The 27066-nt window shown below is 44.5% G+C and overlaps 1 protein-coding gene across 1 annotated transcript in view; it reads left to right on the top strand.

The window, feature by feature from the left end:
• The window catches only part of Iars2 (isoleucyl-tRNA synthetase 2, mitochondrial), a 38869-nt gene that overhangs the window by 9754 nt on the left and 2049 nt on the right, over positions 1–27066 (top strand). Inside the window, exons 9-22 of the mRNA XM_041635496.1 lie at positions 81–250; positions 1434–1524; positions 2098–2249; positions 3780–3940; positions 13569–13671; positions 14193–14286; positions 16121–16229; positions 17802–17904; positions 18904–19029; positions 19236–19367; positions 22009–22115; positions 23331–23476; positions 24618–24808; positions 26469–26613. Coding sequence (XP_041491430.1) covers positions 81–250; positions 1434–1524; positions 2098–2249; positions 3780–3940; positions 13569–13671; positions 14193–14286; positions 16121–16229; positions 17802–17904; positions 18904–19029; positions 19236–19367; positions 22009–22115; positions 23331–23476; positions 24618–24808; positions 26469–26613 — 1830 coding nt within the window. The remainder of the gene's footprint in view (positions 1–80; positions 251–1433; positions 1525–2097; positions 2250–3779; positions 3941–13568; positions 13672–14192; positions 14287–16120; positions 16230–17801; positions 17905–18903; positions 19030–19235; positions 19368–22008; positions 22116–23330; positions 23477–24617; positions 24809–26468; positions 26614–27066) is intronic.

Here is a 27066-nt window from a genome sequence, read left to right as displayed (position 1 = left end):
CACGGAAAGAATGCTCTGCCATGCAGCTGTAGCCTAGCGCTGCATGTAAAACTCTTCTTTGTGCTTTTCTTGACCTGCAGGTGTAGATCTGGAAGGTGGTACTTGTAGTCACCCTTTAATTCCCGATAAAGAGTCTCCTCTTTTACCTGCTACTCATGTGACTATGGCCAAAGGAACAGGATTGGTTCACACTGCCCCAGCTCACGGTATGGAAGATTACAGCGTAGCGTCTCAGCACAACCTCCCTATGGTACTGTTTCTCTTTTTAATTATTCACCTTGCAAAATGAAAATGATTACTCCTAACATCTTTGTTTCTTGGTGATAACAGTTGTTGTCATCAAAGCTAAGTTGTGAAATGATTACATTTGTGCAACATCCTGAAACATTATTAATCCATACTAATTGAGAAAGTTTCCAGAATTATCACAGAATCAGAACAGAATTAGACCTGAAGACATGCATTATTACACAAGCCACTTTTAAAATATACGCCGACCATCCTTAATTGTGCATCACTTTATTGTTCTTCAGGGATGTGCAGTTTTTACTAATTGAGAGTTTGGGGCAAACCTGTGTTAATCAAGTCCAGCACACTTTTTAAAAACTTAGTCTTATTTATTTTACGTGTGTAGTTTTGTTTTTTTGTTTTGTTTTGTTTTTGCCTGCATGTATGTCTGTGTGCTGTGTGTATGTCTTGTACCCACGGAGGCCAGAAGAGGGCACTGGATCCCCTGGAAGTGGAGTTATAGATGTGAGCCACCAGATGGTCCAGCACATTTCCAACAGCTCAGATGATCCTTAACAGTTTTTAGTCAAATAGTATTTTGTAATTGAGGTAGGTACATTTTTCAAAACACACTGCCTGTGCACATTTAGCCACCTATAGTGTAGCCTAGGTCTGGTTCTTATTTGTACTCGGAAGCTGAATAGTTGATGCATTGGCTCTGCTTGCCTGTTGCTTTCCTGCAGTTCACATTTTTCCCACAATTGTCTTGAACCAAACCAGTTCAGTGCTGAGTCACATCGACACATTGTTCCCACGCCCTGAACAATGGCAAGTAGATTTCATTAAGCACTTGGAGGGAATGGCTACGCTTTGCCCTTTCTAAACTCCTATGCTTATTTTACACACTTTAGTTAGCAACTTTTCCATTTAGTTAAGAAGGGTGCAGACGAAGAACGATTCTTGGCCAGTGACCTGTAAATGAGAGAGCGGTTAAAAGTGTTTTAGCATACTTGTGTTTAGCAATACATTTGGTCGTTTAAATATATAAAATTCAGGAATCTCTATTGACTGAGGAAGAAATACTCAGGTTTTTAAGTAGAGAAAAGGTGGACTCTGTATTGAGGTGCTTTGACTATTGTTTTACCATGGATCGGCATAAGGTGAAGTGTCTTGGTGCATTAACTCTGTCAAGTGGTTTGTTGCAGGACTGTTTAGTGGATGAAAGTGGAGTGTTCACTGATGCTGCAGGCCCTGAACTCGAGAACAAGGCTGTACTTGAAGAGGGAACAGATGCGGGTAGGTGTCATCTGCTGGTAGCCCAGGATGTTTCTGTTAGGGACCAACAGCAGGACCCCTGCCCTGTTCAGTCAGTGCCCACGCTTCTCGTCATAACGAACCTTTTGGTTAGCCATATGGTTGAAAAGGAACCATAGGACCTACTGTCTTCTGTTTCAGTTATGTTCTAGTTTCTGCAGATATAGCCAGTCACTGAAGTCATGGTTTTTGTTGGGGAGGTATTACAGAGATCATCGGCATATTGCTTCTATGAAGGGATAGAAATCAAGGTTGGGGTGGGTGTTGCTTGTGAGTTAGACCTTCCCTGCTCTTTCCGGAAGCCTCTTCACAAACAGCTGATCAGCTGGAGGCCTTCTGTCCTTAGGGATTTAGGAGGGAGCAGTTTGATTCAATGTCTCTGTCTCTTCCATACTGGGACAGGCCCCTTTCTTTGGTGTCTCCTTCCCTTCCACACCGGGGAAGAGCCACTTTCATTGGCGTCTCTATCCAGGTCCAGTTCCTCCCAAAAGCCTCAGGGTCTGTGAACTTTTTCGGAATACTTTTAAGTTCTGTCTAATGGGAACTTTTTTTAAGTTATAAAGATGCTTCAGACTGCAAAGAATTTGTTGAAAGAAGAGAAAGTGGTGCACAGCTATCCCTGTGACTGGAGAACTAAGAAGCCCGTGGTGATTCGGGCCAGCAAGCAGTGGTTTATAAACATTACAGATATCAAGGCTACAGCCAAGGTAGGAAAGGCCTCTTGCTACAAGGGTTGGGCTGATTATTCCCACAGTAAAAAGGTAGGTGAGGTGTGTGTTGGGTTGGGATGGGGGCTGCATAAGAGGATTTATGATTTATTGATTGTGACTTATGGCTTGTTTTCCTAAAATTATATACTTTTAGTCATGAAAAGATCCCATACCTGATTCTTTTGTTCTACATGTGTAAAAATAAGGTTTAAAGAGCGTAAGTGACTCATCTGGTCACTTTGTGTCTCGTGTCCTAAGAGTTGCGTCACCTCCTAGGACCTCAGTTTGATGACTCTTCATCCGGTTCAGGCAGTAACGCCTGCCGAAGCGAGCCAGTCGGTTTCCGTGGCCAATGTCTGCCACTCTCCCTCATGATACATATTTTGTGAAATTTTTTTTTTTTTTTTTTTTTTTTTTTAATATTTATTTATTTATTATGTATACAATATTCTGTCTACATGTCTGCCTGCAGGCCACAAGAGGGCACCAGACCCCACTACAGATGATTGTGAGTCATCATGTGGTTGCTGGGAATTGAACTCAGGACCTTTGGAAGAGCAGGCAAAGCTCTTAACCTCTGAGCCATCTCTCCAGCCCATATTTTGTGAAATTTTTGTGTCCTTTGTTGCTTTGAAATTAAGACTGCTATAAAGAAGGAAACAAAACAAAATTTCAGTTCATTTAAAAATTTCTTGTGGGGTAGAGGGATGGCTCAGTGATTTAAAGCACTCGCTGCCCTTGTAGAGAGCCTGGGTATGGTTCCCAGCACCCGCTTCAGTCTTCTCACAGCTGCCCGTAACCCTAAGGCATATGCACTAATGCACACACGCACTCAATTTTTCTTAAATGTTGCTGTAAATTAACTACTTTTATAATTGGTGTTGCAAATATCTAGCAGGTTTTCAAGCTCTTTGATTTAATTCACTTGTCTGTGTTTTCACATGCATCCATGCGTGTTTATTAGCCAGGGTGAATGCACAGGTACTGTGCCTGGCAGCTGGCAGCTGAAGTATCTGATGGAACTGGCCAGTCCATCCATCGGCTTGGTAGTTAGGGTCCTCGGCAGAGCTGCCGCAGATGTTTATACTTCCTCTCCTTGTGTAAAGTGGGCATGTGACATGTAGTGCTTTTATTTTTCATTCCCATAAAGGATAAGTCGATTTTTTGTTGTTGTTATTTGCTTATTTGCATGATTTTTTGGGGGGGACCTTATTATGTACTTCTTGCTGGCAGGAACTCACTATGTAGGCCAGGCTAGCCTTGAAATTGTGGCAGGCATCCTGTCTTAGCTTTCTAAGTATGGGGATTCTAGCCATATGTTTATCCATATGTCCATCTGCCTGCTCCTGACAGTGGTAAAATCTGTTTTTGTGGCCACACTTTGAAGTCTTTGCTTTTCTGTTTTTGGCCTGTGGTGGGAGTGGGAGGGATGTGAATGACTACACACATTCAGAATGAAGAACCATATTAGGAAAAGTCAGGAGAGTTCTGCTTCTCCCACTTGACCTGACAATGAATGAATTGCAGGAGTTGTTAAAAGCAGTGAAGTTTATTCCCGGAGCGGCGTTGAATAGCATGATTGACATGCTGGACAAGCGGCCATACTGGTGTATATCACGGCAACGATCTTGGGGGGTTCCAATCCCTGTGTTTCATCATAAGACAAAAGATGAATATTTGATCAACAGGTAATTCTTTTTTGTTGTTTATTGCTTAAAGTGAGTTAACATTTTCTTGAACAAGTAGTGTGGACCATTAGAATTCCTTGTTAGTTAGCCAGACAGTGGTGGCGCATGCCTTTAATCCCAGCACTTGGGAGGCAGAGGCAGGTGGATTTCTATGAGTTCGAGGCCAGCCTGGTCTAAAGAGCTAGTTCTGGGACAGGTACCAAAGCTACACAGAAAAACCCTGTCTCAAAAAAGAAAACTAAGAATTTCTTGTTAGTGTTCATACGTCACTGGTTCTGAGATGGCTTTCTGTAGGCTTCCCTTAAACGCCCAGGTCCAAGTAAGTGTGCTTCTTTGGCCTTCTAAACAGCTGGATTACAGGTATGAGCCACCAGCTTCATTTTATCTCTTTCTGTCTCGCCAGATGCAGTCTCGAACTCAGCCATTGTCCTGCCTCACCCTCCCTGTGCTGGGACTGTAGCATGTTCCAGCTCTCCTGGAAGGTTGTAGCATTGCTGGACCGAGGGATCCTGTAGTCAGGAAGACTGGGATGGGGTTATAAATTAAGGCCAGGAGTGGAAAGTCTACAGAAAGAGAGAGAGAACTAGGCGGTCAGTAGGCTACTGTAGTCCCTATTTTAATGAACTGATGAAGTAATTATTATGCTGTCCTAGCTCTCAGCAATTGATTGTTGCTGCTCTCTTGTGCGCCCTCCCCCGGGCCCCATGTGTGTGAGTGTGTGTGCTGGGATTCGGTCTGCGCCTCCATGCCCAACTACTTGTTGCTGTTTTAACAGAGGTGGAAAGAGGAATGCTAATCATTTCTATTAGGAATTTATTTTAGGTTTTTATTTTCTTAGAATACTTTGGCTTAATTTTAATTTGGTTAGTGAGATTTTACTAAATTATGCTGTAGCATCAGTGACATTGGCTAAGTGTTTCATTAGTTGGGGATCTAGTGAGGAGTTTGAGGGACAGAGGTAACAGTGATGGGGTGTTTGAGAGACTATAGGCACAGGCTGGGCAGCCCTTCCCTGGGGTTCTGCTTTTCATGGGTACTATGATTGTATGTCCTTAACACTACCTTACTGAATGCACCTATTTTAGAAGTTTGAAAATATGGTTGTTTAAGTTGCTTTTTAAAAAGTCATATATGATCATATAAGGGGTAGGCTTGTTGCTATTTCTAATAATTTTGTAGTGGAAATTTTTGTATCAAGGTCCTGCATGGGCTCTATAGCTGAGCTAAACTCTAAGCCCTGGCAGTTTGCTTTTCCTTTTTATGATAGTGTAGCTATCTTTGTGTGCATGTTCTTTTTCACTTTGATCCCATACCCTGTGGAACTTGGTTCAAAGAGAACAAGAGCTGTCTTGGACACTGTAGGAGTATTTGCTCACCAACCATTCACAGCGGAGGTGGCACTTCAGCCGACAGTGGGAAGAGTGTTCTGCAGGCATCCAGGGAGGCAGCCCACAGGACACGGGTACCGAAACCACACCTGCTCCAGGGTTGGGAGAGGGCTAAGACGGCAGTCCCTCTCTAAGGACTGGCTGGGACAGACTGTAAGGAGTCTTGAAGAACATATTAAGGAAATGCCTAAGTGGGCAGAAGTATTTCAGGATAAGCAACTAAAGGCTAGATTGCAAGACTGATTATTGTTTAAAGGTTAGAGTTAACTTGACTCTGCTCAAGTATTGTTGCTGTGTGGTTCTTGTAGAACTTAGAGTTTGGTCAGTTCTATTCCACTGTCTTAATACATCTGTTGAGAATGAAAGTGATCATAGTTGAGATAAATTCACACAAGTAAACTTAAAAACCACCATTGTTTCTCAGTCTTTTGTTAGTAGAATGCAAGATTTAGGGCATTGCTGTGGCGTGATTAAGATGGATTGAATATATATTATTAAATTGAAAAAGTAGAACAAGTTTTGCTTGTTTTGGGTGAAAGGGACTGGTTGAACCTGGGCCCTCTCAGATGTTAAACATACACTCTACCATTGAGCTGTGTCCCCAGACTTCAGTAAACTGGTGGAGCTGACTATTGTTTTCAGAGTAAAACTGTAGCTATATTGAACAGTAAGTTTAAATGAAATAGACACACAGACACGTCCACACTGGCATTGTCTCCATTTTATTTTGTCAGCAGCATTTTCCTACTATGTTACAGACTCTCCCGTGATCTGAAGGTGTCAGTTGATTGTTGGTTTGTAAGTAGTGGAGACATACAGAATATTGGCCTACAGAATGACAGACATACTCAGCCATACTGTCTGTCAATTCATAGGTCATTTTCCTGTACACCAGTTCACGATGAGAACTTTCACTGTCTTCCATGGCGGGATCCTTCTGGTGACATAGCACTTGAATTTTAAAACATTTATATTCTTGTAATTTGTTAAAAAATAGAAGGAAGGCTATCATTTTTTTTTAATCAAATAAATTCAAGTACCCAGAAATTTCTATCCTCCTTTTCCCACATTTGTCGCGAGCTGGTAGCCATCAAAAGTAACAGCATCTCCACTGGAAATCTGTACACAGTCCACATGGAGTTGCTGTTACATGTGATAACTCCATCATGTTTGTCGGAGGATTCCTTTTGTTTTAAAACATGTAGTTAGTGTGTATGGTTTTGAGGACTGAACCTGGAGTTTGGTGTATGCCAGGCAAGCATTCTACAGTAGACTGTGGAGCTGCACCCCAAGTCCTCTGCCTCTTCCTGATGGGAAACAAAATCGAGCCTCACCTTGTAGTCCTGCTTCAGCTTCCTGAGAACTGGGACTCGGGGTGAGTGGTGCCACGCCTGGATCTCCTGCGCCTTTGACAAGCATCTTCACGTTACCTCTAAACATGCTTGTTTTGCAAAAGAAAACCTAGGTTTATTCATGTTCTAAATAAGCTTAAAGACTGGCGGGCTTCAGACTCTGAACTTGAAAGCTGACATGTTGATTTCATTTATAGTTTTTATTTGCTTCTTTTTCTCAAGAGTAGTTCTGCTTTTGATATTTCAAAAGTAGAAAAGTTGTGGAAATCTATTCCCCAGTTAATAAAAACAAGTAGTTTTTACCCTGAAATGGATAAAATTTAGAAACATTGACAACCTAGAGAAGACAAGAAGCTGTTGGTGCAGTTTCTTCCCTTATTTCAGGTGTGTGTTGTCGCCCAACACTGTTGACTTAGGCAACTTGGAGCCGACTTCTGGAAACCTGTAGACTTTGTGTTTGTTAAGTAGAAAGCATCCTAAATCACCTCCGGCTGCCTCTGCGGCTGAGGGCAGCACTGAATGGAACACAGGCTCTTCCTTCTGCAGCCCCATCTGCTCTCAGTCACGCTTAGTAAACAGGCGGGAACGCTCAGCCTCTTACCTCCTCTTCAGGAGCTCCCAGGGGTCTTGTCCTGCTTGTCCTTTTCTTAAAGAGAGAGCACAAGAGTGAGATGGCAGCAGTGGCTCCTCTTACCTGGAAACCCTCGGTGCTGCCTCCTGCCTTGGCTAAATATGTCCCAGGCCACTGAGAGCAGAGCTCATTGATTGGCTGCTCTGGGAGCTACTCGCACTGCCTGGGTTTTCCTTGGTGGAAAACTGAAGCAGGAACATGAAATGTGTCAGATAAGGCCTTTGAGTCAAGTACAAAGTTTTATTATGGTCTGACTTATTGCTCTGTGAAATACAGCATTAAAATGAAAAATAGATTACATGGTGATAAGTGGCTTCACCCACTTTTATCAACAGTAATTTATACTGCTCTTTAGGTCATAAGTGAACTGTGTGTTCAAGTATAGTAAAATAAAGAGAATTCTTGAATTTGCAAGAACAAATTTAGATCCCACCCTAAAGAACATAATAATATTACAGGGAAATTCTTAAGAAATTCTTTTAAAATATTTGAAAGCATGATCTCATTTTAAGTCATCATGCTCTCATTAGTTGTTATAAAAAATTCTACTTCTAAATATTTATTAAAGAGGACTAATGAATTCTGTACAAAGATATGCATGTAAGATGTCCAGCTTAGCTGTTCATCAATAAATGTAATGACATACCAAAGAAGACAGGGCTGGGTTATAGCTCAGTGTTAAAGCCCTTGCCTAGAACTCATGAGGCCAAAGGGTTCAAATCCCAGCATCACACACATGCACACAGATGAAATTTAAGTTGCTAATGGAGGAGTGGTGATCACAAAGACATTTAAGGTGGTGGCATTGCTCTTAGTGGTTGCCCAGGTCCCACTTAATGCAGATCCAGTGACCAGACCTGTCCAGTATGTGGCTGCTTCTAGGTAGGGTAGGGTTTTTGGTGGGAAGTAAATACTCTACTGCTGAACTGTATTCCCATGCCTGGGTTTCCTGAGACATGGACTGTGTAACTCAGCTCTGCACAGGCTTGGGGACCCTCCAGTTTACTGCCTGAGTGTTGAGTTGCTGGTCCGTGAAAAGTGTGGATGGCAAGAGGAAGCTTCTGTTTGAGACAGCAGTGCTGTGCACTCGAACTTTGATGTGTTCAGTTGGAAGGCTTTTGTTAATGTACTTTTTAAAAATTAAATTTGTTCTAAAATTCACTAACTTTTTTTTCTTTTTTCTTTTTTTGGATTTTTCGAGACAGGGTTTCTTCGTAGCTTTTTGGTTCCTGTCCTGGATCTAGCTCTTGTAGACCAGGCTGGCCTCGAACTCACAGAGATCCGCCTGCCTCTGCCTCCCAAGTGCTGGGATTAAAGGCATGCGCCACCACCGCCCGGCTTCAATTAACTTTTTAACTGACAAAATTATATACAATTGGTACTTACAACTTGATTTCTCAAAAAACATATGTATATTGTATTCATATATATATATGTATATTGTGTTAATATATACATGTTTGGTTTCCATTATTCTCTAATTCTAGAGTTGATTTTTTTCGTTTTAAAAATATAAGTTATTTGTCCAGAATCTCAGAACAGACCTGAATATAGAGCAGGAGGCTTAGCAAGGGGCAGTGAGTACTCTTCAGCATGTGGTGTGAAGTGGGGGCACACCTGCTCCAGAGAAACCCGCCTTCTTAGCCGTCACCTTGTGTGAAGTGGGAGCACTCCTGCTCCAGGGAAACCCGCCTTCTTAGCCGTCACCTTGTGTGAAGTGGGAGCACTCCTGCTCCAGGGAAGCCCGCCTTCTCAGCCGTCACCTTGTGTGAAGTGGGAGCACTCCTGCTCCAGGGAAGCCCGCCTTCTCAGCCGTCACCTTGTGTGAAGTGGGAGCACTCCTGCTCCAGGGAAACCCGCCTTCTCAGCCGTCACAGTGTGTGAAGTGGGGGCACACCCACTCAGGGAAGCCCACCATCTCAGCCATCACAGCGCCTCTTGGGTGCATTGAGAACAGTTCTCTTTGCTTCAGGTTCCTAAGAACCTTGGATAAAGAACAAAACTGGACTGTTTTCTTAGTATTCTATAGATTAATTTGGCAATTTTGGGAGAAGTGTGTCTGTGTGTATGTGTCTCTGCGTGCATGCATGTATGTATTTGTGGTCCCAGGCCATGCTCATGCTAGGTCAGTGTTCTCTTAACTGATCTACACACCTACCTTGACTGTGTTGTTTGCTACTCCCTGGTCAGCCCTGGGAACTCATGTTGACCTTGAACTCGACCATCCTGTTGGTCCTCCAGAGGTGCTGAGGTGACAGGTGCCCACCACTGGACCCTCTGGAGGCTAGAGTTTTACAAAGCACTGAATATTGTTTCTCATTGATCGAGATTACATTTGCAGTTGTGCTATTTGTGAAAATATTACAGAAGTAAAAGGAGACTAACTCAGCAAGCACCCTCATTATGTGTAAAATGCATGAGTGCTTAGCATTTAAGTAACTGAGGCAGGAGAATTGTGAGACCAGCCTGATCTATATGGTGACACTGCAAAAAAGACAGGAGGTGGGGTGCACTGGAAAAACTGAATAAGCAAGATTGTATTTCTTCTGTTGAAACATGGTGACATATGTAAGTGAATTACTAATATTTTTATAAGAAAATGTTGCAGTTAAAGGAACATTAGGTGCCTAAGGTATTTGAAGTTAGGGTTTTATAGTTGACTTATAAAGATACAGATAGCAAATTTAACATTCTCCTTTGATTTATAGACTCAGCAAAGAACTTTAGTGTAGCGAAATAAACACCTAAACTATAATTTTGAAGCATTATTGAGTTTTCTGATATTTAAGGAAAAGAAAAATAGTTGATTGAAGTTGAATTTGTTAGGAAGTGGATGTGAAATACACCATGTAGCGTTACTTGCTTTTCTTTAGTAAGACTTTTTTTTTAAGTAAAAAAGATCACAATCTTTGTTTTACGGCTTTTCATAGAAACTGAAGCTCAGAAAGCAATGTTTTACTCTTGCTATTTGCCAACAAGGCAGATAGAACGTGGTCTTTGGACTCTGCTTGCTCTGTCAATACACTAATCTCCTGCGACTCCCTCCTTCCAAACTGCCTTCAGCCTCAGTGCACAGCCTCCTCTGCCTGGGCAGTCAGAGCCCAGAGAACAGGGTGTGAGTTCATTCAGGGGCTGGTGGGACAGAGGTGGGACAGAGCCTGATTAGACGACGTCCTTTAAGGCCCGGTTCCAACTGTGTCACTTATTCAGACTCAGGGTGTATGAGCTGCAGACACAGCAGTCAGTTGATCGCACTCTGGAAAGAGAGTTCATGGTGTCCCTTTGGTATTAGTCTCGCCTTATTGTTAGGTTAGTATGAAATCTGAGCAGTTTACTTTCACTTCTATATTGGTTTTTATCTGTTTATTCCAAACATTTAAAAGTTATAATTGTTTGCCTAAAGTTGGCAATCTGATGGTAACAAAAAGGGCAAATGATACTCATGTCTTCACTTTTTCTTTTCTAAGGGAAAATGTATGGTTGGTGTGAGCAGCATGCCCGCTCTAATTATGTGTATGTTTGAATGTATGGTTGGTGTGAGCAGCATGCCCGCTCTAATTATGTGTATGTTTGAATGTATGGTTGGTGTGAGCAGCATGCTCGCTCTAATTATGTGTATGTTTGGATGTATGGTTGGTGTGAACAGCATGCCCGCTCTAATTATGTGTATGTTTGAATGCATGGTTGGTGTGAGCAGCATGCCCGCTCTAATTATGTGTATGTTTGAATGCATGGTTGGTGTGAGCAGCATGCCCGCTCTAATTATGTGTATGTTTGAATGTATGGTTGGTGTGAGCAGCATGCCCGCTCTAATTATGTGTATGTTTGAATGCACTTTGCTAGTATTCTGTTTCGTTCCTTGGGGCATCAAGTTTATTCATATTTTTCTGTTACTGAGTAGTCATATTTTCTTAACTGATAAAGTGTTCTGTGCAAACTATATAAAAGACTAATATGTAACTAAGTATTACTGTCTTATTACTAGTTATTTATTGCATAAAGTTTTTATGGTGTCATATGGAAAGCTTATCTTTACTGTTAAAGTCCATCTAAAGTGAATGCCCTAGCAATCCGGATTTGTGCCAATTTTAGGTTTTTATATTCATGTTATAAGTAAATTCTTAGACATTTTGGTAGCATTATACTTTCAGTATTTTATAAAATACCACCTTAATTATCTTTGGTTTTTTGAGGTAGTCTCACTCTGTAGATCAGGCTGGCCTTGAGCTCTCTCTGCCTCCTCAGTGTTGGAATTACAGCTGTGATCCACTATGCCTGGCTCCTTTCTCCCTTTTTAAGATTTATTTTGTTTTATGTGTGTGGGTGTTTTGTCTGCATACATATATGCGTACCACACGTGTTCCCAGGGTGCACAGAGGCCAGAGAGGGCATTGGATCCCTAAGACTGGAGGTAACAGTTGTTGTGAAGGGCCTCGTGCCTAGGAACTGAGCCTGGGTCCTCTTCGAGAGCAGTAAGTGCTCTTAACCACTGGCCCTTCGTCAGTTCCCACCACCATCAGATTTCAGGCTAAAGAGCGTGTTAGTTTATATCCCCTCCTTGATCTTCTTCCTTCACAGTGTTGGCACACGGCCTGATTAGTCTGTGACTCAGTAGAGCCTGGGCATTCTGCTCTGCACGGTTAATAATGTGCTGTGCGGATTCCAAACTCAGCGCTTCTCCCTGCTCACTATCCTGTTCAGTCCCAAAACTGCGGTGGGCCCCCAGTCAGTTGTACTAGTGGAGTGTGGCAGAGGGGGCCGTTTCAGAGGTGGGGTTTACTCTGTGTATTTCAGTCTTTAAATAATACCATGGCAGCTAAAGAGGTAGCTCCGTGTTCAGAGTGCTTACTACTTTCCAGTGGATCAGAATGTGGTTCTCAGCACCCACATCCTGCAGCTTCCGATGGCCTGCACCTCCAGCTCATGGAGTTCCAGTGCCTGCTGGTCTCCAAGAGCAGCACAAACGTAGTAGACAAACATACACAAACACACGAGAACATAAATAAATTTTTTTTTTAGGTTTTTGTTTTGTTTTGTTTTCGAGGCAGGGTTTCTCTGTGTAGCCCTGGCTGTCCTGAAACTCACTCTGTAGACCAGGCTGGCCTCAAACTCACAGAAATCTGCCTGCCTCTGCCTCCTGAGTGCTGAGATTAAAGGCGTGTGCCACCACCACCTGGCCAGTCTTAATTCTTTTTTGGTTTTTTGAGACAGGGTTTCTCTGTGGTTTTGGAGCCTGTCCTGGAACTAGCTCTTGTAGACCAGGCTGGTCTCGAACTCACAGAGATCCGCCTGCCTCTGCCAAGGTGTGCGCCACCACCGCCCGGCTGCCAGTCTTAATTCTTACGTAATATTAAATGTATGTTAAAATGACAAGTGCTGCCATAGGCATTTCATTTATTAGGTCAATATTGAGTCTCTTAGTGATGTGCTGCTCTTAGTGTTTTACAAACGAGAACACTGATGTCAGAGAGGCCCAGAGCTTTGCCCAGTGTCCTCTGGTGAGTTAGTGATTAAGTCACCACTCGCCACACCCAAAGCTATGGGATCCATGCTGCTGCCTGGAGCCAGGACGGGACCGTGAGCTCCAGGCCTGCCTCAGTTATATAGGCTGGATTGTCGCTCAGTGCTGGAGCATGTGGGGGCCCTGAGTTTGATCCCTAGCACTCCAGTAAGAAAGATCTCCTTGCACTGGGGAAATCCTGTCTCTTTTGTCCCCCACTGTAGCATCTCTAGCTTCTGGCATCTTAAGACAACTGGAGCTGCTTTGTTGTGTCCAAGCAAATCGGTCAGGTTGTTTCTCAGTTCTTGGCCACATGAGCAAGGGAGTCCAACTCTGAGCCTCCCTGTGTGTTTTCAGTGTCTGAGTGGAGTGTGGGCTTCCTCATGCATCACAGGCGGAGGACCCCTCGAAGGTTTCTGAGCAGGAATTCCGTGTGACAGCAGTGGTAGGGAAGCTGCTCTGGGAGCGAGGGCATCGCATAGCTAGTGCCGAGGCAGTCAGGCCAGACTGAGTCGAGTGATGCTGGCTTGATTTGACAGAAAATGAGGACGGAGGTTCCTGAGTAGGAAGTAGATGAACTGAAATAGCGAGACGAGGAGACGTTTGTCTTCCTGTGTGGGGATGTATGTGATCAAGATGGTTTTATTTGTACTGTGCAAGCAATTAAGATTCTGTTAAAATTAGAGGACCAGTAAGCGGCAAACGCTTGTCACCCATCACGATGATACATTGCTGGTCCCGCCTCTCTCCCCAATAGCCAAACCATCGCGCATCTTACGAAGCTAATAGAGCAGCACGGCAGCGATGTCTGGTGGACTCTGCCCCCCGAGCAGCTTCTCCCCGAGGAGGTCGTAGCTCAGGTAAACTGCCCTTGGTGAAAATCTGAGCAGCTCTTGGAGCTAAAAGGGATTTTGAGCAATTGCACTGGGAAACTTATGAGTTTCCTTTCCAGAATTAAAGGCAGAGGCAGTTTAGAAGTGAGCGTTGTTACTCGCAGCCAAAGCCTAGTTTGTTAGACAACAGTGGAAGGTGGGGTGCTTGTAACCTCATGGGGCCCCAGTTATCCAGGTTGGGTGACTAAGCAGACGATACCACCAGAGAAGTCGTATGTGCTGGCACAGTAGGACTGTGTGAGCTCTGGCGCGGCACGTCCTGATGGTGTCTTCTGCCGGAGCACACTGGGATAGCTACACCAGTAGTGAGGTCACCATGTGGCATTCACTTTTCATGGTGCAGCAGGGTTGTATTAACTGTGAAGTGCATTTTAATGTTTATTTTAAGAATATGAATTTAGTGGCTGTATTTTACTTTCTTAAAATATGGAGCATTTTTTGTGAAGGTGTGGCCTCTGTAGGTCAAGTCTCTACTGCTGTCTCCATAGGCTGGTGGTCCTGATGCTTTGGAATATGTGCCGGGGCAGGACATTTTGGACATCTGGTTTGACAGTGGAACTTCCTGGTCTTGTGTTCTTCCAGGTAATTTTTTGTTACTTTTCCTTATGTGTATAGGCATGTGACTGTATGTGCACGTGTGACACGTGTGCATGCGACTGTATGTGTGCACGCATGTTGGTATGCGATGAGAGTGCAAGCCCCATGGCAGGCACCGAATCCCCTGGGGCTCGAGTTCCAGGCAGTTCTTAGCCACCCAGTGTGGGTGCTGGGAACTGAACTCTGGCCTCTGGAAAAGCAGCAAGAGCTCTGCCCACTGAGTCATCCCGCTAGCTCCTCTTCCGTGTAATTTCTGAAGTTAGAGTAACCCACTGAGTCATCCCGCTAGCTCCTCTTCCGTGTAATTTCTGAAGTTAGAGTAACTCACTGAGTCATCCCGCTAGCTCCTCTTCCGTGTAATTTCTGAAGTTAGAGTAAAAGCAGGTTAAGTTTTGAAGGCTGACAAGATGACTCAGCAGGTAGCCCGGTTACCCCAGCTTGATTCCTGGACCCCACACAGAGATAGAAGAGCACTGTCTCTGAGCTGTCCTCTGAGGTCACACATACACCGTGCAGCACAGTGAGACACCTGCACAACAGTAATAATACAGCTTTGAAAATACAGAAATATTACTTAGCTCTTTGACCACAAATATGTGGGTCATTGTTTGTTTTTTCTTTACTTCGGAGAGTCTGCGATGTAGTCATATTATATAGCTGTGAAGAAACATGACCAAGGCAACTCTTAGGAAAGAAAGCTTTTAATTAGGGGCTTCTTACAGTTTTGTCAGTTTAGTCCATTATCATCATGACAGGAAGCATGGCAGCATGCAGGCAGATGTTTGAACAGTAGCTGAGACTTCTACATCCTGATCCATGAGCTAAGAGAGACCCTGTGCCTGACATGGGCTTTTGAACCCTCAAAGCCCACCCCAGTGATACCTTCTTCCAACAAGGCCTTAATCCTTCTAATCCTTTCAAAGAGTTTCACTCCCTGGTGACTAAGCATTCAGATATATGACCCTGTGGGGGACATTCTCATCCAAATTCTATAGTCTGCAGCAGTCCAGATCTGAGAAGGCCTGGGATATCTTTAGTCTAGTGATCTCCCAATATGCTCATTTTTTTCCAAGGTGTTTAGAACTATACTGCTTAAGTTTAGAATGGTACTTTAGCCATTTTGGTGGTCTATGCCTATAATCCCAGTGCTTAGGAGGCTGAGGTAGGAGGATCATGAATTTGAAGTCAGCCTAAACTACATAGATACCCTATCTCCAAAAATCCACAAAAACAAAAACAAAAAAAATTTGTTTTTGCTTTATCCCCCTTCTTCACCAGGAGTTTCTTTGGCCTACTTGGCTGTCACAAAGCACCCAGTTTGGAAACCATTGGCATAACATGACCCCATCATTTCTCACAGGAGATCAAGTTAGTCAGGACACAGAGGTCATGTAGTTAATAATGTCAGAGTGCACATGTGGTCTCTGCGTCCAGCTCCATTCCCGCCCTATGTGAACCTTCCTAAGTGGCCCAACTCTACAGACAGTTCATACTTTTAGTTAGGTGAGCTTTTGACTCACTGGCTGAAGGAAAAGTGGGGAGCATGGTTAAGAATTGGAAGGCAGCGGAGGAGGCAGCTTTATGCAGATGTGTTAGGAGGAGGCAGCTGTGTGCAGATGTTAGGAGGAGGCAGCAGGAGGAGGCAGCTGTGTACAGATGTGTTAGGAGGAGGCAGCTGTGTGCAGATGTGTTAGGAGGAGGCAGCTGTGTTAGGAGGAGGCAGCTGTGTGCAGATGTTAGGAGAAGGCAGCAGGAGGAGGCAGCTGTATATAGATGTCTGTTCTAATGAAATTCCTTTTGGTGTGTTACTACATTTCAGGCACTGAGCAGAGGGCAGACTTGTACCTGGAGGGAAAGGATCAACTCGGGGGCTGGTTCCAGTCTTCCTTACTAATAAGCGCAGCCACAAGGGCTAAAGCACCTTTCAAGTAAGTGCTCACCCTGTGCAGAAGGAATCTCCCTGGTGAGCCTTTGAGTGCCCACCGGGTGTGCCACACAGGCTGGAGTCATAGATGCACAGCCATTGGCAAGCTGGAGCGCTGCTCTTCCTGCCTCTGGGTTGGGTGGTCCCCGAGTCAGTGCTGTCCAGAAGAGGGATGCAGCAAGGCTGAATGACGCTAGGTCCATCTGTTGTGTGAGGCACAGGCTGTAAGCAAGTTCCACGGTTCCTCTGTTGTGTGAGGCTCAGGCTGTACGCAAGTTCCACGGTTCCTCTTGGTTTTTTTTGTTTGTTTGTTTTTGGTTGTTTTTTTGAGACAAGGTTTTTTTTGTAGCTTTGGTGCCTGTCTTAGAACTAGCTCTTATAGACCAGTCTGGATTCAAACTCACAGATATTCACCTGCCTCTGCCTCCCGAGTGCTGGGATTAAAGGTGTGTGCCGCCACCACGTGGCCCATTATTCCGTCTTGTATAGTCACGGTGGCGTTAATCCAAGCATTCTGGAGGCAGAGATAGGAGGATCTTAAGATCAAGGTCAGCCTGGGCTACGTGCAGACCCTGCCCCAGAAAGAACAACAGAAAGCAAACAACCAACACAAGGAAGAAATAAAAAGGGGAGAGACACAGCAGGGTGAGGTATCTGTCACTCTGGAGCAGGTGGCACCTCCTGCAAGATAAGATGGCGTGGAGTGGAGTAACCGGGCAAATGGTAGAGCAGCATCTTCCGTGGCAGGGAGATCCCCAAGAGTGCAGGGAAGGACAGGGTGGGCTGGTGACAGTAGCCTGAGCTCAACTCCTGCTGTGGGACCCACAGTGACTAAGGACTGAGGCCCCTCTGGGGTGGAGTGCAGTGCTCACCCCCCTGCCACACACAGCAGAGTTCCCTGGGGAGGACCGGTGACAGTAGCCTAGGGGTTGCCCTGCAGTGCTCACCCCCCTGCCACACACAGCAGAGTTCCCTGGGGAGGACCGGTGACAGTAGCCTAGGGGTTGCCCTGCAGTGCTCACCCCCCTGCCACACACAGCAGAGTTCCCTGGGGAGGACCGGTGACCCCTGCACTGCTCATAGCCCACCCTCAGGTAGCTCACTGACTGCTTCTATGTCGCTCTTAAAAACCAGAGGAGGGTCAGGCAGTGGTGCACACGCCTTTAATCCCAGCACGCTGGAATCAGAGGCAAGCAGATCTCTGAGTTCAAGACCAGCCTGGTCTACAAGAGCTAGTTACAGGACAGGCGCCAAAGCTACAAAGAAACTGTCTCGATAAATTAAAAACAAAACAAAAGATAAAAACAAACAAACCAGAGGACTAAGCACTGTTTTTCTTAGGTTGTCTTTCTGAAGTAGTTTTAAGGAGGTGCCCTGCACTGCTCTCTGTATGTCAAGGACCTGGAAGTGCTCTGATGCACAGAAAATAGAACACCCATTTTGCTGTGTTTAAGTGGAGGACTCCCTGCTTAACATCCCTGATACACAAATGCTGAGAAACAGCCTCACCCACAGTCTTCCAAGACGTACCAAGTGATTAAAATGACCCTCACACTGAACTCGCTGTCTTCCTTAGAACGGTGATGGTTCACGGGTTTACACTCGGAGAAAAAGGAGAAAAGATGTCCAAGTCCCTCGGAAATGTCATTAATCCTGACACTGTCATCAATGGAGGAAAAGTAGGTGTCTGACTGAAACTTATTTTCATTTTCTTATCAGGCTCTTACGTTAGCAATCCAATCTTTAACGGTTACCTCAGTGTGAACAGACACAACTGTGACTGCTAGGGACAGGATGTGCCAGGGATGGTGGTGGCACAGCTACTCGGGAGGTAGAGACATGAGGGTTCCATGAACCCAGGAATTCAGGGCAAATCTGAGCCAAGAATAGCAAATGGTTTACTATAATGTTTTAAACTTAAACTTGTGTGTGCACATGTGTTTAGGCCTTAAGGTGTCAGATTTTATTATGTGAAGTTACAGTTTTATAATGAAGTGGTTACTTGGGAGGAAAAAATGAGATCACAAATTCTGAGCACACATTACTATATATTCTTAGGGTGTGTACATTTTGAAGTGAGGATGGCCATCAGATCTGGGGTTACTGGCCATTTGGGGGCCAGGTTAGAGTTGCTTTCATGAGATCTCCACGGTGTATTGCCTTGCTCCTTTCACACCTTGTGGTCACTGGGTTGCTAGGAGGTAAGGAAGGGGAAAACAGCTCTGCACCCTCCCCACCCCACTCTGGCCATCCTGCAGCTGCAGTATGCCTGACCCAGATGTCCTGGGTGCTGGGACAAACCTGCTGTCCTGCCTGAGTCTCGGACAGGACTGTCTCACTCGCCTTTTCGGATACAGTGGCCTGTGTTTTGGTGCTGATCTTGCACAGCCTGCATTTATAGTCTCCGGAGGAGAGCTCTAGCTAAAGCCTCTGTTTCTCTAATTAGATATTCATATCAATTCATAAACTCTTCTTAAGATCAAAATTACAAAGGAGAAATCTCAGAAGTGCTTGTCAGCTGGCCTAGTCCCTGTCACTGTGGAAAGGCTGTAGTATTCAGATTGCCGCCCATGCGCTGCACTGAAAGCAGGTCCTTGTTTATAGTATCTTAGCCCCTCTGCTCATAGAGGAAGTGTGATTGAGAAGAAGACACTTACATGTATTTTTTCAATGAAAAGGATCAGAACAAAGAGCCTCCTTATGGAGCTGATGCCCTGCGCTGGTGGATAGCTGAATCCAACGTCTTCACTGAAGTGACCATTGGCCCCTCTGCACTCAGTGCTGCTAGAGATGACATCAACAAGGTCAGAGCTTCTCCCTGGAAGTTTATGAGACACGCATGAAAACAAACTACATGTGACCATTTTTAATACCCCGTGTTAATTTGTTTAAAAATAGCAACACGAAGAAATGTCCATGCCTTTAATTCAGACTAATGTGTAGACCAGGTAGCATATAACCATCTGTAAATAATCACATGGTTATTCACGTGTTTCTCTTACTGTCATAGCTTAGAAACACACTCCGCTTTCTCTTGGGAAATGTGACTGGTTTTAACCCAGAGACTGATTCTGTTCCTGTTGAAGATATGTACGTCATAGACCAGTATATGCTGCACTTAATTCAGGATTTTGCAACCAAGGTCAGTATACAATAGGCTTTGGCAAGTAGCAACATCAGCACCTTTTCCGTAACCTTTAGTGGACGGTTAACCTTGCTAGAAGTTATAGCTAGTGCATTCCAGAAAGTACACTGCTGTGTTCCACACAGCTCGAAGTGACTGTGATGAAACTTTTCATGTCTTTGCTGAATTATCGCTTTGTATTTCTGTGTTTTTACATTAGTGTGTGCGCACCAGAATCCATGTGTGGAGGTCAGTGAACAACTTGTGGGAGTTGGTTCTCTCCTTCCACCCTGTGGGTCCCAGAGATTAGCTTAGGCTGTCAGCCTTGTAGCAGGCACCTTGCCTGTTGAGCTGTCTCATTGTCCCTACCCTAGCTTCTTTAGACTGCAAGAGTACCTGGTCACAGGCCCAAGCTTCCCTCACACCAGACTTCCAGACTTTCCTCTTAAAGATCATCTCCTGTCAGACAAGAGGAGAGATTAACATTGTGTCTATAGTCAGGAATAGGAGAGATTAACAGTGACATTGTATCTACAGTCAGGAATAGGAGAGATTAACAGTGACATTTTATCTACGGTCAGGAAAAGAGAGATTAACAGTGACATTGTATCTACAGTCAGGAATAAGAGAGATTAAGAGTGACATTGTATCTATAGTCAGGAATAAGAGAGATCAATGGTGACATTGTATCTGCAGTCAGGAATAGAGAGATTAATGCTGGTTCTCCATTTATTTCTCCTTTTCTTCTTTTCATTTAGCCCAGGGCCCCTGTCTGAGACCTTGCCCCTCATGATCATGGTGGGTGTTCCCTCTTCAGTTAAATATCTCTGGAAACACTATCATGGACACGATAGATGTTGACCTGCTTGCTGTTTTTAAATCTTGCCCAGTTGACAGTCAAGGTGAACCATCACATGGATGAGCCATGGTCTCTTTTCCCAAAATTGGCCATGTCTGGCTTTGGGGTGCCACATGTCGTAAACATACATGCCGATTTTCACTCAATGAGGGAACATTAATGAGTTCCTGGCGCTTTCCATTCTTTGCTATTTTAAAAATGATTTGATTTAGGCCAGTGAGATGACTCAGCTGATAAAGCCTGACGACTCAAGTTTGATCATCAGAACTCATGGTATAGAGAACCAACTCCCAAAAGTTTGTCTTCTGATCTCTGTATCATACCTGGTTGCACACACATGTCCACATGCACACCCCATAAGCACAAATACAAGTACTTCAAAAAAAATTTAATCCTCCCTCCCTTTGAGACAGAGTCATGCTGTGTAGCCCTGACTGGCCTGTAACTTGCTATGTAGACCCGACTAGATTCAAACTCAGATCCACCTGCTTCTGCTTTCCTGAGTGCTGGGAATAAATGCATATGCCACTACACTTGACCTTAAAAAAATTAAATAAAAAATTAAAAGCAATGTGATTCTATTACTTGGACTTAGAGGTGGGGGAATAGCTTGTTGGGGGAGAGATTTTCTAGCATACACGAAGTTCTGAAGTCCCTCGTCAGCATTGCATATTTAAAAAGCAAGCAGACCAGGGGCTGGGAAGATAGTCTGATTGGTAAAGAGGTCGCTATACAGGCATGAGGGCCCGAGTTTGATTTCTAGAGCCCAGATCACATTTAAACATCAGGTGCAGCACAAGTTTGTGATTCTGGTGTTGGGACGTTGAAGACAGGTGGAGGAGCAGACCTGAGGTTCAGATCAGGGAGAGACCCTGTTTAAAAAGCAAGGTACATGGTTCCTTGCTCAAGCTTGACCTCTGGCATTCATATCCACATGCACCTACACATGAACATGCATACTTACACACACAAGATAAGCAACTATGCATAAACCCTTCTTTCCGTGTTCTGCTGTCATTTCCAAAGTATAGTAGTGATTATTTTGAGTAGTCATGTCTCTAAAATGACATTCTCTGGCTTTCTTGTATTCTTGCCTGTTTTGGAAACATTTTGTTTTCTTTTTTCATATGTTTGTACGTGTGGTATGCCTGCACATGTGTACGCACTGGCATGTGAGTATGTGTAAGCACAAGCCTGATATTCCACCTCATTCTTTGAGGCAGGTTCTCATAATCAGATCATATCAGTTGGGCAGGTAAGACGGCTCAGCAGGTCAGGGTGCTTCCTGTTAAGCCAGATGACCTGAGCATAGTCCCTGGGACCTACACAGTGGTAAAGAACCAACTGCAGGTTGTCCTCTGACTGCCACGTGTGACCTGTAGCTCATACACACATGACCCGGCCCCCAAATAAATGTAGTAGCAAATTTCTAAAAATAACAAGAAAAGTGAACCAATAATCATATTTAAAATTTCAAGGGAAAGTCTTATAAAAGGAAAAGAAAACCCAGAGCTCACCCCATGCTGGTTTTCAGCCAGTGTGCGTCAGGGTTCCTGCTCAGCTCCACGGTGAGGCTGGTATCACAGGCGTTGCTGGAGGCCCACCGTGCCCGCCCACCGTGCCCACCCAGCACTTCTGTGAGTTCTGGGCACCCATACTCTGTTTCTCACGCCTGTGCAGCAAACGTGGGGGCTGAGCCATTCCCCCTGAGATGCCAGCGAAGAGCTTGCTTCACCTGTGACAATGCTTGTTTTCATTGCTCATCCCAGCTTCCAAATTTACCCTGTCTTTGTTCTCTAGATTACTGACTCATACAAACAGTATGATTTTGGGAAAGTTATCAGGCTGTTGAAAGCTTTCTATACCAGGGAACTCTCCAGCTTCTACTTCAGCATAGTCAAGGACAGGTAAGTGTGATAAGCATGCAGTCCTCAGCAGCATCAAGGATGCAGTGGCCACGGTGGGCAGCTGTAATTACACCCGGGATCTGGGGTCAAGGGTCACTTGTGTCCTGCCACTTTTACTAGCTTCATGGTTGCACTTACAGTGCAATCTCAGTATGTCTAGAAAATGAGAGAGATAATACCTGTCCTTCTACTCCCATCACTCAGGAGGCAGAGGCAGAAGGCTCTCTGAATTCAAGAGCACCCTAGTTGGGCTGGAGAGATGGCTCAGAGGTTAAGAGCATTGCCTGCTCTTCCAAAGGTCCTGAGTTCAATTCCCAGCGACCACATGGAGGCTCACAACCATCTGTAATGGGGTCTGGTGCCCTCTTCTGGCCTGCAGGCATACACACAGACAGAATATTGTATACATAATAAATAAATAAATAGATAAATAAATAAATAAATGTTGAAAAAAAAAAAAAAGACCAGCCTAGTCTACAAAGAGTTCCACACTAGGCCAGCCAGAGTGAGACCTGTATCAAAACCTGCCGCTCATGTGCTTGCTTCCCATTCCAGTGAGTGACAGCTGCTGGTAGGTGAACACCATGTTGTCCTCCAGGGCCGACCCAGGACTAGGCAGCCATTTGTGTAACGACACTGGCTTTCACAGTGCTCCCACAAACAGCTGAAGGATAGGGCTTGGTGACTAGTTTGGCATGAGCTGTCAACCCCAGCCTGTCACAGGGCATCTCAGCAGCTTGGCCATAGGTTTACAACTCATTCTTTGCCTGAAAACCCTAATGGCACCATTGGGGATAGGGGTCATTTAAATGCTGCCAGTTACTTTAGTGATGGTGTGCAAACAGTGCTCTAGACTGTCATCCATCTTAAAGTCAGAGTTGGACAAAGCATGAGGAAACAGGTACATCTTTTTTTTTCCTTTGGTTTTTTTGAGACAGGGTTTCTCTGTAGCTTTGAAACCTGTCCTGGAACTTGCTCTATAACCCAGGCTGGCCTCAAACTCAGAGATCCGCCTGCCCCTGCCTCTCTAGTGCTGGGATTAAAGGCGTGCGCCACCAGCACCGCCACCAGCACCGGTGAAACAGGTACATCTTCAGAGAGTAAAATGGGATAGAGAAGAAGCGTCCAGAAGCAGCGTGAAGTAGTTGTAGTGTCAGCCTGTGTGCCCAGGCCAGGCAGCATGTGTGTCCGCTGCTGAGGAGGCTGTTCTTCCAGGCTCTACTGTGAAAGCCAGAAGGATCCTAAACGACGCTCCTGTCAAACCGCACTAGCAGAAATTCTGGATGTGTTGGTCCGTTCTTTTGCCCCAATTCTTCCTCACTTGGCAGAGGAGGTGTTCCAGCACATCCCCTATGTCAAAGGTAAGGACAGCTGCTTCTTGCATGGGAAGGGACGGGGCAGGGATTGGCCTGCAGTGTACCTACAGTGTCATTGTGATGAGATTCATTGGTCCTTCAGTCTGCTCTGTGCCTTCCTGCAGGAGTCAGGGCTGCCTCTCTGCTTTCTGAGATGTATTAAACACTTGACAATATTGAGAAATCACTTTTGATTAAATATGTTTATAATGTTCCAAAGTGTATTTGTAACTTTTTGTTTGTTTTTGAGACAATGTTTCTCTGTATAGTTCTGCTTGTCCTGGAACTCACTTTGTGGACCAGGCTGGTCTTGATATCAGAGATCTACCTGCCTCTGACTCCTAAGTACAGGGATTAAAGGTGTGAGCCACCTCTGCCCAGCTGTATTTTAAGCTGTATTCAAGCAAAATACAATGCTTTTTAGAGAATACTTGTATGTTAGGTGTAGAAGGAATAGCGGGCTGTGTTCCTGCCGCCCAGCTCCCGGCCACCTGGCTAGCTTTACACCCAAAATAACAACACACAAATTGTATTCTTTTAAACACTGCCTGGCCCATTATCTCTAGCCTCTTACTGGCTAACTCTCACATCTTGATTAACCCATTTCTAATAATCTGTGTAGCACCACGAGGTGGTGGCTTACTGGGAAGGATTCAGCATGTCTGACCTGGCAGCTGGCTCCATGGCATCTGACCCAGAGAGGAGAGGCATGGCGATTGCCTCACTTCCCTCTTCCTCCCAGCATTCTGTTCTGTTTACTCCATCCACCTAAGGGCTGGCCTATCAAATGGCCAAGACAGTTTTTTATTAACCAATGAAATCAACACAAAACAGAAGACCCTCCCACATCAGTTAGGTTTTTTTTCCCTCCTGGTTTTATTCACATAGAAAGCTAGAACTTATGGGGATGTTGGGTGGAGTCATGAGGAACAAGTGTTCTTACTTCTGCTTTGAGACTTTTATGTTTATGTATTTATAATGTGTATACCTCTTACTTGTGGATCTTGAGAACAGCACACTTGTTCACTGAACTTCACATCCTGTGTAACAACCCTGTCTCTCATGAGTGAAATCTCCATTGGTCAAAGCTTATATGCTGTCTAGACTATTTATACCTCGGTTCACTTTCCTTTTTTTTCTTTTCTAGAACCTAAGAGTGTTTTTCGCACTGGCTGGATTAACACAAGCTCTATCTGGAAGAAGCCAGGACTGGAGGAGGCAGTGGAGAGTGCGTGTGCCATGCGAGATTCCTTTCTGGGCAGCATCCCTGGCAAAAATGCTGCCGAGTATGAGGTTATCATCGTGATTGAGCCTGGGTTACTGTTTGAGATCATGGAGGTATGAGTAACAGATGGAGTTGTGTGAAATACGCCCTTCTGAAATGGTGGGAGCATTGAAGCTTTACCTGAAATCTTTTTCTCAAATGTCTAAGACCTTGTATTAATCTAGAAACTTGGATTTCAGTCTTGCAACACTGAACCGTTCCTTGCTTTGAACTTGGGACACATGCAGGGGTGATTTAGGTCAGTGCCAGACATGCTTGGCAGAAGTGTCAGGTTACATGAAAACCAGGAGTTTTACACTAAAGGCCTGGGCTTTTGAAAATTTTGTTTATTTGGGTCATGTTCCAAAAATGAGTTCTTGATGGACAGTGTTGTTGCACGCCTTTAATCCCAGCACTCCGGAGGCAGAGGCAGGCAGATCTTTGTGAGTTCAAGGCCAGCCTGGTTTATAGAGTGACTTCCAGGACAGCCAGGGCTGTCTCAAAAAACAAAATGAACCAAAACTGAGTTCTCTTTAATTTCATGAAAACCAGGGACAGCAGATCACATTTCTCCAGACTTCTATCGTGTTTTAATTTCCGCAGGTCCCATCAGAGTGTTCTCCTTGGGCCTCTCAGGGACTAATTGGTTAGGTGTAATGCACTGTCCTGAGCTTTGTAACTAATTCAAATTCTTAAGAAAACGACTGTCAGTGAATAGTTTTTTTTTTTTTTTTTTTTTAGTTTTATTAGTATCAGTCTGGAGCTGGAAAGGTGACTCAGCAGTTAAAAGCATTGCTAATCTAGTGGGGGCCTGAGTTCAGTTCCCAGCATCCACCTAGTGGCCCACATTTACATTTCAATAAAGTTTCAGGGGATCCAACACCCTCTTTTGGCCCTAGGTCTGCATGTATTACATACACACAGCAACACTCATGCACATAAAATACCTTAAGTCTCTACAAATAAAAAGGAACCATCTTATTTTGGTTGATAAACTCAATTTAAACATTTGAAGAATTGAGAGTTGAAGTCATTACAATTTATGACATTGTAGGCAATGGTAAGACTAGATGATGGCCATTGTGGTATGCTGCACAGCATATTTCTGGTTTGCTGTCATTCTGACAGCCACCCCACCTCCCCATCCCTGCATACACACACGCTCATCATCCTGACAGCCACCCCACCTCCCCACCCTGCATACACACACGCTCATCATCCTGACAGCCACCCCACCTCTCCCTGCATACACATATGCTCATCATCCTGACAGCCACCCCACCTCCCCACCCCTGCATACATGCATGCTCATGTGCCAAATTATCTGAGTCTCATGTTTCCATTTTTAAAGGAATATCTAAATTAATTCACAAACTCATCTTGAAGATCAAAATTACAAAAGAAAAAAAAATATTGAAAGTGCTTATCAGCAGGCCTTGTCACTGTGGAAAGGCTGTAGTATTCAGATAGCCGCCATGTGCTGCACTGAAAGCAGGTCCTTATTATTTACAGTATCTTAGTCCCTCCTAGTAGAGGAACGAGGCTCTTAAAAAGATGGCAGAATTTTGAGTAACTTAATCTCTTACTCATTGCAAACTAAATCTAATAAACAGTATATAGATCTGGATTTGAGGGGAGCCATAGTTTTCAAAGTGAAGCAAAGTGTATCCTCCAGTAAAACACTAAAGCTGATGGTGAGATGTGAATTGAACAGTGGTTTCATGTGCATTCCAGTTGCTCCAAGCTGAGGAGACCTCAAGCACGTCTCAGCTGAATGAACTAATGATGGCCTCCCAGACAACACTGCTGGCTCAGGAGCCGCGGGAGAGAGCTGCGGATGGGATTGAGCTCACAGGGACATTCCTCATCAATCTAGAGGGTGAGAGCAGTGAGCACGGACTGAAGCTGTCCGTGGCGCTGGCTTACTGTAATGACAGTCTGAGGCAGCTCTCGGGGCTCCAGGAATTGAAGTCAAGCCCCTAGTGAGAGTTCCTCCTCAACCACTGAGTCACCATGAGTCTTTTTCTTTCTTGTGTTGTCCTCTGATTTATAGTGCCTAAAACTGTCCAGATCCACTACCCTTCCTATGTAGATTCTAAAATTTCCTTTTATGAATATCCAGAATTAAAACACTGCTAGCCACTCTTACAGAGGGTTTGGTAAGATTTACTGGAGTGTCTATCACAGGACTCTGCACTGTCTACAGAGCTCTTCACCTCGACTCCTCCTCATTGACTGGAATGGTGCATGGAGAGAGCGGTTTCTTCTGCGTACCTGAAGTTCTAGTGGCATTGCCAGTCTCTATAACATGGCATTTTAACAGCTTTAGTTC

This window comes from Microtus oregoni, unplaced genomic scaffold (genome assembly GCF_018167655.1).
Source record: "Microtus oregoni isolate MIOR12 unplaced genomic scaffold, Mior012 000047F_ref0000412, whole genome shotgun sequence".
NCBI classification, from domain to species: domain Eukaryota; kingdom Metazoa; phylum Chordata; class Mammalia; order Rodentia; family Cricetidae; genus Microtus; species Microtus oregoni.
Note: the sequence above shows the minus strand (reverse complement) of the source record. Positions and strands in the feature narration are given on the sequence as shown.